The 13,459-nt window shown below is 42.6% G+C and overlaps 1 protein-coding gene across 1 annotated transcript; it reads left to right on the forward strand.

Annotated features, from left to right (window-relative positions):
• Window positions 1-2,028: 2,028 nt before the first annotated feature.
• Window positions 2,029-2,736, forward strand: LOC106807553 (zinc finger MYM-type protein 1-like). The gene has a single exon (XM_014809917.1). The coding sequence runs from the start codon at window positions 2,029-2,031 to the stop codon at window positions 2,734-2,736; it is 708 nt and encodes a 235-aa protein (XP_014665403.1).
• Window positions 2,737-13,459: the final 10,723 nt, after the last annotated feature.

The raw sequence follows: 13,459 nt of genomic DNA on the forward strand, positions 1-13,459 counted from the left end.
TAAGTGGTACTGGTAGTTGGTTTAGTTCCCTGAATGTCTGCACATTGTTCAGGAATGATGTATACGGTTCCGATTTGTCACCAGGGCCATGTGCATTTAACGAGCATCTGAGTGCTTCAGAAGTTGACTCTTGGCATACTATACACAAGCTCGAGTCCATCATGCCCAGGTATCTTCAGTCACAGCGTACATTAACACGTAAATTTTTTTATAAACATAGAATAAAAAGAGCAGTGGTATTACGTTTACCATTAATATTATTATAGAATTACTAATTACAGAATACCAATTATAGAACGCTAGCACTCTCATTGTGGCCGTGCACGTGTGTTGCTGCATTGTGTGACGTAGGGGGTGGGGGTGCGCTATTGTTTAACGCGTGGGCATCTTCATTATTGAATATGTAGGGGGTGTGGGCACCACTGGGATGAGTGAGCGACAGCAAAAACTCTTTCCTGGAATTGAGGACAAGAGCTCACCAATTTTGATGCAAATATTCATCTCCAGATGTTCTAAATAGTTTAATTGCATTCCTCATCCCAGAAATGTATGTTTAGACACCAAGTTTGCCCTCCTAAGTAACCTAGAAGCCGAGATATTGACATTTATAGGTTTTTACATGGCAGCCATCTTGGAATCCAAGATGGGCGGTTCCCTCTATTTTGCTGAAGTGGCTCCTATCAAAAATTGAAACCTTAGGCACTGGATAGTATATGGAAAAAGTTTGGTGCTTTTATCCGGGATGTCCCCATCCTTCTCAAATCTGGGCCTAATTGCCACCTGACTATTAGGGTTAGGGTTGAGTTATGGTTATGGTTAGGGTTAGGGTTAGGGTTAGGGTTAGGGTTAGGGATATGGTTATGCGCTATTCGTCCGAGCAGTCGTACAGCGTGGTATGCGTCACTTTCCCACACCATAGATTAATTTGGTACTATGACACGCGTATATAAGATAGCCGAGTCGGTTTAGAGTTATAGTGTTAGGGTTAGGGTTGGGTTATGGTTAGGGTTAGGGATATGGTTCTGGGCTCGTGAAGTGGTCTTGAGTGAAGTGAATTATTACTTCGCACAAATCAGAAACGCGAACCATGTGTGATGTCATGAATAATTTATCAATCTTCAGTCGCCATCCTACGGTTTAAAAGCTCGCCCCCCCGCACACTGTACGACTCAAAGTTGCCGCAAACCATGGCACTCTCGTGGCGTTCCAAGCGGATTTAGCGTGTACTAAGGGTCGGGAGTGTTTTCCCGCCATTTTTACCGAAAGCGGTTCCCATGGCGCTGCTCTGTGATTGGTCAATTTTCTTCAACGCTCGGCGGCGGGTCGGATGGTCACGCACACTATCCGAGTCGCGTCGTAAGCACACTCACGTCCGATCCCCTCTCACAACAAGAATTTTCCCTTTATACATTTCGTAGTTGGAGGGGGGTTGCGTGTTATTAAACCTCTGGGAACAAAAGAAAAAAATAACCGTAGAATTCACAAATATTGCACCTACAATTTCAATTTTTTCGCGTGGCATGCCCCCATACCCCTACTGTTACGTGAAAGGCCACAGTATGTTTATTTGAATTATGTGCTTGCCGATAGGTGGCGTAACTAGTTTAGTTGAGTAAGATGAGCAGTCGCCATTTTATTTCTGCTGAGCTTACGATTTTGTAATGACTCAGATAAAACATTTGAAAACCTCGAAAATCACATCATTTTTTTAAAGTAGTGAAGGAGAAGCTGGAGAACTGGATGCCGGCAGCATTCCAGCTGAAACGGATGAAAGGTATAGAGAGGAAACAAGCAAGAGCCCTGAACCCAGTGTCAGTGAAGAGGCAGTCGAAAATAATAGAGACGATGACCATTGGATGAGCCCCAATCATCCTCCTCCCGGAATAATCCCGGCAAAAAACTGCAACCCAAAAAAGCTACTTCCAGGCCAAGTGGTTCATAATCTATCCATGGCTTCACTATGTGCCATCACTAAAACGGGTAGTTTGCTTCTATTGCTCGCAAGCAGAGAAACGGGGCCACTTAAAAATGTCAAAAAACAAAGAGCCAGCTTTCCTCACTTCCGGTTTTGACAACTGGAAAAAGGCAACATCTAGATTCGAGAGTCACCAAGCTTCAGAATCACATAGAATCGCTGTGGCAACGATTTCGTCGATGTCTCAGCTGACCATCGACGTCCAGATGAACACCAATCTGAGGCAACAACAGGAAGTAGCCAGCAAAGCCCTTCTAAAGGTCTTCCAAAGTTTGCGGTATCTCCTGCGTCAGGGACTACCTTTCCGTGGACATGCTCCTGAGGAGGGAAACTTCATCCAACTCCTAAAACTTTTCCGCGAAGGTGATGGTAGACTTGATGAATATCTCAAACGAACAATGAGTTTCACTTCACCGCAAGCACAGGAAGAGATCATACAGATGTTCAGTCAGAAAATCGTCAGAACACTAGCGAAAGATATCGCAAGGAATGGACCCTTCGGTGTCATGGTAGACGGCACACAATACATCAGCGGTGTAGAACAAAAGTCAATATGTTTTAGGCATGTAGACGACAATCTTCATGTGCATGAGGACTTCGTTGGCTTGTACGAACTTCCCATCACATGCGGTAAAGTAATTGCCAACTTGATTTTCGACGTCATCACCCGCCTGTCACTACCAAGTGATAACTTGAGAGCCCAGACGTATGACGGGGCAGCCAACATGATGGGTCGGTCAGTACAAATGGTGTCGAGCTAAGGTGAAGGATCGAGAACCGCTGGCATCACATTTTCATTGAGGATCTCACGTTGCAAATCTTATCATGCAGAATGCAGTTTCTAGTTGCCCTGCTGTTCGAGAAGTTATCCAGTGGGTGCATGAGCTTGGTGTTCTGTTCAAGAGATCTGGAAAGTTCAAAGTGAGTACAAAATTATCACTTTCAAACACTTCTATTTTAATATTTTATCTTTTCTACGTATTGTGTGTTTACTGCTAATTGCTTCTAAGGTAATGCAAACAACGACTATCAGTATTCACCCGTGTCACAACTATTCGGTCTATGCTTCACTTTTGAATCCACCTAGGCCATCTTCAAAGAGATCGTACACGAAGGCCTCTCTGACGATCAACCGGTGAAGTCTTCAACGATTCTCCCTCTTTGTCCAACTCGATGGCTCTGTAGGTTGTCTGCTATACTCTCCGTCAAAGACAACTATGAGACTGTTTCAATTATTTGAAGAAACTATTTTACAAAGTCGTGGAGATCTAGTTTTTCTACATGAAACTCGAAATGTTAGTTTGCTTCTTCTTTAATTTAATATTTGTATATTTTTTCGCCCATATCTTCGCTGCACAGGTATGTTAGAAGCGGTCAAAGTTACAACAAAGCAGATGAATTCATGGCGGACAGAGGAGGAATTCCATGTCCTGTACGAGAAAGCAGTATCGAAGGCTGATGAGCTGGAATTAGATCCACTTCGTGTTCCAAGGAAAATAACTCCTCCTCGCCGTCTCACTGGGCCAGCCACACCGTTCAACCCAACAAGTGCCGAACAGCACTACAGGCAGCAATACTTGTCATTCATCGATGCCGTGGTGGTGCAGCTGAGCAAGAGATATGACCCATCTAAGACCGACCTGGCTGCGTACAAGATGCTTGAGGACATGCTCCTCTCTAGAAAAGTTGTAGACGAGACCTTCGTCCAAAAATATCCGGAACTCCAGAAATATATCTTGACGGTACAGCTTGCGATGTTCAAGCAGACAACGGGGGCAAGCAGTGTGCATGAAGGTAAAGTCGCATACCGTGGCATGAAGCAGGAAGTACGGGACCTTTTCCCACAAGTTGCGACCCTTCTCAAGTTGCTCCTCGTATGCCCGGTTTCTTCGAGTGAATGCAAGCGGAGCTTCTCCACTCTTCGGCGCCTCAAGACGTGGCTGAGGAGCACCATGACTCAGCGGAGGATGAACGCGGTTGCCGTGTGTAACAGCCATCACGTCTTGCTCGACAAAATTTCTGTCCAAAGTCTTGCCAAAGAATTCGCGAGAAGAAGTGAGAAGAGGCGCCAAACATTTGGGAATTTCTTAGAGTAGCGATCTTTGATGATGTAAATGATTTTGTCACCATTACGAATGATTGTTGACATCGTCGATTTCGCCAAATAAAAGCATAATCTTAACTTCGTATTGTATTATTTTATGATAAAAACAAAATGTACGTTGTTTTATACTGCTTTCATTGTAAAAAATAAGTCGTCCACCTGAAAAACCTCAATTCTATAAAATTGAGTTTGTGAGAGAGACGTATATATATATTTCTAACGAAATGAAACAATAGGGAACGTGACAAGCCTACAAAACGTTTTACTATTTTATCCCTCAAAAACGGCCATTTGAAGGTTCTAAATTGCTAAAATTTAAGAGCTTCCGGGAGATCCGCCCCCTGGACCACGGGCAAGGGCTCTGCCCCTGGACCCCACCCGTTGAGGGGAAAATCACAGCGAAATCATCCCCACATAACTGACGACCTGTCTACGCCACTGATAAGAGCTGTCCACATTCGCAATTTGCACATGTCGCACATTTACAAAATTGAATTGTGGTGAGCTCTTATAGTTATATTATTATTATTATTATAGCCATAAACCACAATAACAGCAGCAGCGGCAGCAGCAGTAATAGCAGCAACAGTAGCTCAGTATTAGCAACAACAGCAGCAGTAGTAATAGCAACAGCAGTAGCAGTAATAATAGCAACAACAGCAGCAGTAGTAATAGCAACAGCAGCAGCAGTAGTAATAGCAACAGCAGCAGCAGTAGTAATAGCAACAGTAGTAATAGCAGCAACAGTAATAACAACAGTAGTAGCAGTAGTAATGTGCCGCTGGACAGGGTATGTTTTCCGGATATCATTCTTGGCACAGGGTTATCTAGATACCCACCCATCAAGCTGATTTTGGTCCAATATTGGCGATACAATATTGGGCCAATATCACCAGGCCAATATTGGACCAATATAGGCAGATAGTGGTCCAATATAGGCAGATATTGGTCCAATATCGGCCCAATATTGTTTTGCCAATATTAGGCCGATATTGGACCAATATAGACCAGTCTTAAATATTATTCATGACCTGGGGGCATCGCACGAAACACGCAGATACACGCACGTACACGTACGTACCCGCGGGTACACGGCGATACACGCACGTACACCCGAGTACACGCACCTACACGCAGGTACACGCACGTACACGCAGATACACGCACGTACACGCGGAAATATGCTAAACTTATCACATGTTCCCAAGCCACCCAATGAGATTAAAGCTGTTGGGGGATACCTGGAGGGGGCACAGCTAAAAGAGAAATTTTGGCTGGAACATTCTCTCAAGCTCATTGAAAAGGAGGAACTAGAAGGATACACTGCGGCCTGGTCAGCATACCATGCTTCTCTGCAAGATGTCTCCGATGATTTGGAGCCTGCTCTAACACAGCTCCTCCCACTGTTCTATGAAAAAGCTGCAACAGCTGCAATGCTTAAGCATGGGATGAATGTACAGCGTGATGCCATTCAATTCCTCAATCTTGAACAGCTCCCAGTAATGGATGTCGATGCACCCTTATATGCGCTAGCAAAATTTGTTCAGTGGAACTGGCCTCAAACTCATGGTGAGGACAAATATTTGGTCATGTTGGGTGGTCTCCATATTGAGATGGCAATGTGAAACACATATGGAGACTACTTGGAGACTTCTGGCTGGACAACTGCACTAACCCATGCAGGTATTGCAGCCTCTGGCACAGCAGACTCATTCCTTCGATCAGCCCACCTCACCAGAACACGACATGCCCACCAAGTCAGTGTTCTGGCTTTGGCCAAGCTGCAGCAGGATGCCTTCTTGGGTATGGTGACAGAAGGACCGCATAATGATAATACCAAGGAGGCTTGGAAACAAGTGATGATTGTCAAGAGTCCCACTTTCCAGTACTGGGATACTATACTTAATATGGAACTACTGGGCCTAATTTTTGTCCGGGCCTACAGAGAACAGAATTTCCCCCTCTATGTAGAGACGCTGAAGGCTCTGGTCCCATGGTTCTTTGCCTTTGATCACCAGAACTATGCCAGATAGATTTCTGTCCACATCCGTGACATGGAAAGCTTATCCGAATCTATTCAGGAAGAATTTGGGAAACGTGATCATTGGGTTGTTCCCAAGACTACAAAGAGATTCTCAAGCATACCACTTGACCAGGCTCATGAGCAAAACAATGAATTGGTGAAAGGTTCAGGAGGTGCAATGGGACTCACTGAGAATCCATCCGCATTCAAGAAGTGGATGATAGCTGGCCCTGAACAAGCTCGGCTTCTCCAGGAGTTTGAGCTGGAGTACATTTCGGAAGAAGTAAACTAATAACACCACCAAGAAGAAGGTATGTCTAACCAGAAAATATTTAAAGAACAAGCACTTGGTCTGGTGCAAGCTATACGTGAGATGGGCAATCCATTTGTAGATAACACTCCTAAACTTGTGACGCTAGATACAAGAAATGTCATCAATGAATCTGTGGTTAACACATCATTTTTTAAGTGAGAAGGTTAGTGTAACATGGGAGGGCAGGGCATCATTTTTTAAGTGAGAAACAAAGACAACAATCAGTAGATCTAGAGGCTATAGAGTATTGGTGAATCTAGAATCTCGAGTAGTAACAAACTTGTTGAGCAACACAGTAGCTTAACAACATAATGTCAGCTGTCTGCTGCGTTTCAATCTGAATGAGCCACGCGCGCTCTCATTATTATTGATGAATTTAGCTTAATTGGAAAATGGTATACGCGTCGAAATCTGCATGCAGTGTTACTGATCATCACCTGCTGGAAGAGGTCTCTAAGCGAAACGTTTTGTTTGAATCCCATTGCGAAGTATCTGCCGTTAATTCTTATAACGGCAGTGTTGCAATCGGATCACATGCGCAGGGCATCAGTGCGCGTGTCACACAGGACACGGCTAGCTCTTATATATACTGTGTCACCTTATACTGTGTCTCTAAGCAAAACGTTTTGTTTGAGTCCCATTGTTAAGTATCTGCCGTTAATTCTTAAGCCTAGCGCACACACCCGAGCAAAACGGGAAATTTTGTTTTTCCAGCGTTTCGCGTTCTGCTCGGCGAGCAAGCGCACACACGCCACCCGACACAGCACACAGCTGAGCAAAACATACAGAAACACTGCGTACAGCGCCGCTGTCACATGACATCAAAAATAGCCATCTAATGGACATCTAATTTTGTGTGTCATGTGATATTTTTAAGAATATTGATTGGAGACCGTCTGAGGCGTTTCGCTGTGTAGTAGAACAATTTACGCACACACCCGAGGAAAACGTACGCTCAGGCGAAAACACGTTCCGCGAATCAAACATTGCTTGTTCAGCAAAACACGTTCAGCTGAGCAAAGTTTTTTGTTTCGGGAATCCGCACATAGCCACGAACATCGAGCGAAACACGTTTTGCTCCACGTTCAGGGTGTTTTGCTCGGGTGTGTGCGCTAGGCTTTGTAACTGCAGTGTTGCAATCGGATCACATGCGCAGGGCACCAGTGCGCGTGTCACACAGGACACGGCTAGTTCTTATAAATACTGCGTCACCTTCTATAATACATAGTCGCCTCCGAATACGTTCAGCTTGCGATTTGCTAGCGATTGAGTGACGCGATCATACCTAAAAACATAATAATTATAATTTCTGAAATAAACTTAATTATATTTGAACTCTAGAGATAGAGCGAGTATAGTAGATGTGTAAAATTCACTGCATTGCAAGAAAGGCTCGGAGCACGCAAGAAAACCTGTGAACAACGTATGCAGAGCAGCTGATAATATCCACCTGTCGTTCCCGAGGACACTAAACAAAGGTAAAAATGAACTGTCTTCTTTAAATTGCATGCACAAAGGCAATCATTCGTCGAATTTTTGATTCACGAGCGTTCTAAGCGCAAGCGCGGGCATGTACCCACTACGTATTCTAGGCGCTTTATTACACAAAGTACGTCAGTGACGCAAACACATTTTGAAAACAAAACGGTTATCGTCCATTCTTTAACTACTTACTTACTTAACTAAATATACCTTATAATATACTTATATTCTTTACTTATGTTCCATACTTAAACTAAATATAAATATAGATCGATATTGCCGGGTGTGCCATCTAGTACTATCTGTGCGGCAAACAGACATGGCCAATGCTATTAATGGATTTTTATAAGCAAATAAATATACAAGGGTTAATAGCGAACAAAGTGTCATAATTAACCCATGATATATAATATAAGTAATACATAAAGAGAGAGTGAGAGATGGAGTTTTGGTCTTGCATTTGCATGGTTTTTTATTTACCAGGCTAGTATCCAAAACAACCAGATACATCGTCTGGAATATCGCCAACGTTGGCGTCGTCGGCATTACGTCTATAACATCATATCTCGTCATCACCTCCGCCAACGACAGCATAGATAACGTCATCACTGGCAAGAATATCATGGACCACATCTTTGGCAGTTATGGCGCAAATGACAGTTATACCGAGTACAAAAATATGACTGACGTCACTTGCTACAATTATTCGTTTGCAAATATGACGGAGTCATTCAACGCGACACACGGCGTTATTGTGAGGAATTGGACTACAATATATTTTACCGGACTGCTTGTATTCAGTATTAGTGTTATTGTAGCTAATGGTATTCTTATTGCTGCGATATATCGCCAAAACGATCTAAATGAAGCTAAATATATTTTTATATCTTGTCTTTCAGCAGCTGATATGGGTATTGGCGCTGCTAGTTTTTGCAATGTTGTGATTATATTGAATAAGTCAGTCAATACTCTTGCTTCCGTAATATATTATATGGTCATAGTTTTCCTGATAAATATTTCGGTTGGAAGCATGCTGTGTGTTTCCGGAGACATGTACATAATGATCGTGTATTCTCTTGCGTACCCCCAGATCGTCACGACGAGAAGAGCGTATTTTGCGGTTGCTTCGATAATAGCCTACTCTTCTGTGTTTATCTTCTGTGTGGGGATGTTTGGTTTAGAGACGCACACTAGTGTATTGCCATTTCCCTTTGGTACCGTGCCGTACACATTTACTCAACCAACGATAGAAGCCGCAGTCGGTGGATTGTTGATAGTTCCACTTATCATATTAATCTGTCTCTACGGACACTTATTCATCGTCGCACGATCACACGCGGTAAAACTGCGCAATGAAGTGGCACATTTTCCGCGAGAAACCCAAGCCCGTCCCAACGAAAAATATGAAGTAAAAACTATCATTACCATCGTTACTACCACTGGCGTATTTTTTCTTACTTGGGCGCCATACTGGGCGGCGAGCCTGTACGCAAAAAAGAATCCAGAGTCGTACAGCTTCAGTGTGAATGCCTTTCTTGTATATATGGCTTATTTGAATAGCGCCGCAAACACTCTATTGTATGGCGGAAGGATTACCCCATTGAGAAATGCAGTAAAGAAAATGTTTGCCTGCCAGAGCAACCGGGTTGACGCTGTGGTAGAAATAGCATAGATCCGCAGTTATCATATTAGCTGACGTAGCCATTGTATAGCTAACGTAGACATTGTATAAGCTAACGTAGACATTGTATAAGCCAACGTAGACATTGTATAAGCTAACGTAGACATTGTATAAGCTAACGTAGACATTGTATAAGCTAACGTAGACATTGTATAAGCTATAACGTAGACATTGTATAAGCTAACGTAGACATTGTATGAGTTAACGTAGACATTGTATACGCTGACGTAGCCATTGTATAAGCTAATGTAGATATTGTATAAGCTAACGTAGCCATTGCATAAGCTAACGGAGTCATTGTATTAGCTAACGTAGTCATTGTATTAGCTGACGCAGTCATTGTATTAGCTGACGCCGTCATTGTATTAGCTGACGCAGTCATTGTATTAGCTGACGCCGTCATTGTATCAGCTGACGCAGTCATTGTATTAGCTGACGCAGTCATTGTATTGGCTTACGTAGTCTTTATATCTGCTTACGTATCATTGTATTAGCTTATGTAGTCATTGTATTAGTTTACATAGTCATTGTATTAGCTGTCGTATAGCCGTTGCGTTATTTCACTTATNGTCGCTTCATTCTCTCAATTGGGCCCCCCCACTTTTAAAACCGTGGCGCCGCCCCTGTGTATTCTCTTGCGTACCCCCAGATCGTGACGACGAGAAGAGCGTATTTTGCGGTTGCTTTGATAATAGCCTACTCTTCTGCGTTTATGTTTTGTATGGGGATGTTTGGTTTAGAGACGCACACTAGTGTATTGCCATTTCCCGTGGGTACCGTGCCGTACACATTTACTCAACCAACGATAGAAGCCGCAGTCGGGGGATTGTTGATAGTTCCACTAATCATATTAATATGTCTCTACGGACACATATTCATCGTCGCACGATCACACGCGGTAAAACTGCGCAATGAAGTGGCGCATTTGCCGCGAGAAAACCAAGCCCGTCCCAACGAAAAATATGAAGTAAAAACTATCATTACCATCGTTACTACCACTGGCGTATTTTTTGTTACTTGGGCGCCATACTTACTGTCGAGCCTGTACGTAAAAAAAGAAACCAGAGTCGTACAGCTTCGGTGTGAATGCCTTTCTTGTATATTTTGCTTTTTTGAATAGCTTCGCGAACACTCTATTGTATGGCGGAAGGATTACCCCATTGAGAAATGCAGTAAAGAAAATGTTTGGCTGCCAGAGCAACCGGGTTGACGCTGTGGTATAAATATCATAGATCCGCAGTTATCATATTAGCTGACGTAACCATTGTATTAGCTAACGTAGACATTGTATAAGCTGACGTAGCCATTGTATTAGATAACGTAGACATTGTATTAGCTAACGTAGACATTGTATAAGCTAACGTAGACATTGTATAAGCTATAACGTAGACATTGTATACGCTAACGTAGACATTGTATAAGCTAACGTAGACATTGTATAAGCTATAACGTAGACATTGTATAAGCTAACGTAGACATTGTATAAGCTATAACGTAGACATTGTATAAGCTAACGTATACATTGTATAAGCTAACGTAGACAATGTATGAGTTAACGTAGACATTGTATAAGCTGACGTAGCCATTGTATAAGCGAATGTAGATATTGTATAAGCTAGCGTAGCCATTGCATAAGCTAACATAGTCATTGTATTAGCTAACTTAGTTATTGTATTAGCTGAGGCAGTCATTGTATTAGCTGACGCCGTCATTGTGTTAGCTGACGCAGTCATTGTATTAGCTGACGCAGTCATTGTATTAGCTGACGCAGTCATTGTATTAGCTTAAGTAGTCTTTATATCTGATTACGTAGTCATTGTATTAGCTTATGTAGTCATTGTATTAGCTTACGTAGTCATTGTATTAGCTGTTGTATAGCCGTTGCGTTATTTCACTTATTTGATGTAGTCATTGTACTTTTCCCCATCAAAATTACGCACAAGAATAGAAACAATACTCCCTGCAATAAAAACAACGACTCCGTAAATAGAAAACGCCAATAATAACTGGAAAAATTCGCTATAGATCATATGCATTTATTTCGTAAATACAAAAATACATTTAATATCAGAAACCCTAACATGAAAAATAGTAAGCGTACTATGACTAATGTTTAGCACTTTTGTAAATGAAAACAACTTAATCTAAAATAGAAAGATTTCCGTAAACAGCAAACACCAACAGTAAAAGGGAAACCGTTACTTAGAAAATGTACCGTGCTCTGAATGAATCAGACAGTATTCCGACATGAAAAGAATGAGACAGCACAATCTGGAATTGAAAGTTCCCATCCGTAAACAGAAAAGTAAACTTACCTCAGCGGTAACATTGATTTAACGATGTGCGTGCCTGTTTGAGTGTGTGTGTGTGCGTGCGTGCGTGCGTGCGTGTGCGTGCGTGTGCGCGAGTTTTCTGTTTATAGATGTGAATTCTCAATCCCAAATTGTGCTTTTTCTAAAAAAAAGCACTACACGTTAGACATAGTACGGTTTCGATTTTTCATGTCAAGTTTTCTGATTGTAGATCTAGTATTGTTGATATTCTTAGTCTATGCAATGTAATGCTCCTCCTTCCCTGCTCCCACCTCTGTCCTCTTTGTGGTTACAATACAAACCGAGGTTTAATATTTTATTCAAATTTTACTGTGATTAATTTTCCGGATTCCCTTATGGGCAATCGGCTAGACGTGGCTACTCCAGCATCCCAAACAGGAGTCTCGCAAATAGGCATCGCTCGTTTCTTAGTTTCATGCTGCTCATTACAGCATGTTCATACTGTTCTGTACGTACCTGCTGACTAACCCTTCCAGACTGGGCTCGGGCTGAACCTGACGAGGCTGCGAGACTAACGTAAATCGACTACATGCAAGTCTTTCGATATGTAACCATTTCTTGGGACTAGGCTCGGCCCAGCTCCCCCTCCTCCACCTTGCCCCTCCTTCTCTACCTTCTTCCTGCTGCACCGTCTACCTATCCGCTTGCACTCCTCCCTCTCTTCTTCTACCCCGCCGTCCTCCTCCTTTCCCCTTCTCACTTCTCTACCGCCCCCTGTACCTAACTCCCCTTCCTCTATCACCTCCCCTCCTCCTTTCTCTATCACCTCGGCTCCCCTCCTCCTTCTTCTATCACCTCCCCTTTCCCCCTCTCGATCATCCTTTCCCCATCCTTCTCTCTTGATTTCCTGCACCTCAATTAAGTACACTCCCTTCTCTCTGCGCCTCCCTTGTGCCCAACCTGCTGTACTGGGCTCCTCGTAGCAAACGGGAGTTTACTATTTGCAATCAATTATCGTCGGACAAATTTTCCGCGTGATTAATTTCCCTGTGACCAGTTTCCAGTGCACCCAGCTACTGATGGATCGCTCTATTGAATGTACAAGATATATGCCACCATATATCGAGAAACACTGAGAAAAAACTCGAAAAGTGGGAGAGCATAAAAAGGGTAAAACCCGATCAACTACTTAATACTAGTACACGTATAAATATAGTTTAATCGCTAACAGTAAAAGGGTACAACAAGTCGTTATATATATATCACATTGAATAGCAGGTGGTCTATGTAATTGCACCCTTTCACTGTTAACAATAAAAACACTGCCCGTTGGCAATGCAGATAGAGGCGGCAGCCGGAACTTAAATAACAAGTAAGAATATCACTGCTTCTCTCCTACTTAGCATCTTCTTTGTGAGCGTGTTGGAAGACGCAGTTTCCAGTGCCCCCAGCTACGGATGGATCGCTCTTGGAATATATATACGAGACATATGATGCCACTGTAGTATCTAGAATTTTTATTATAAATGTTATAGTATATATTATATAGTATATAAGTATACATAATAAATATATATACGTAATATATATATATATATATATATAGTG

This window comes from Priapulus caudatus, unplaced genomic scaffold, assembly GCF_000485595.1.
Source record: "Priapulus caudatus unplaced genomic scaffold, Priapulus_caudatus-5.0.1 Scaffold222, whole genome shotgun sequence".
In the NCBI taxonomy this organism is placed as follows: Eukaryota; Metazoa; Priapulida; class Priapulimorpha; order Priapulimorphida; family Priapulidae; genus Priapulus; species Priapulus caudatus.

Bases quoted from the DNA above. Each gene is read 5' to 3' on its own strand.
- LOC106807553 (XM_014809917.1), top strand. From the start codon at position 2,029: ATGTCAAAAAACAAAGAGCCAGCTTTCCTCACTTCCGGTTTTGACAAC.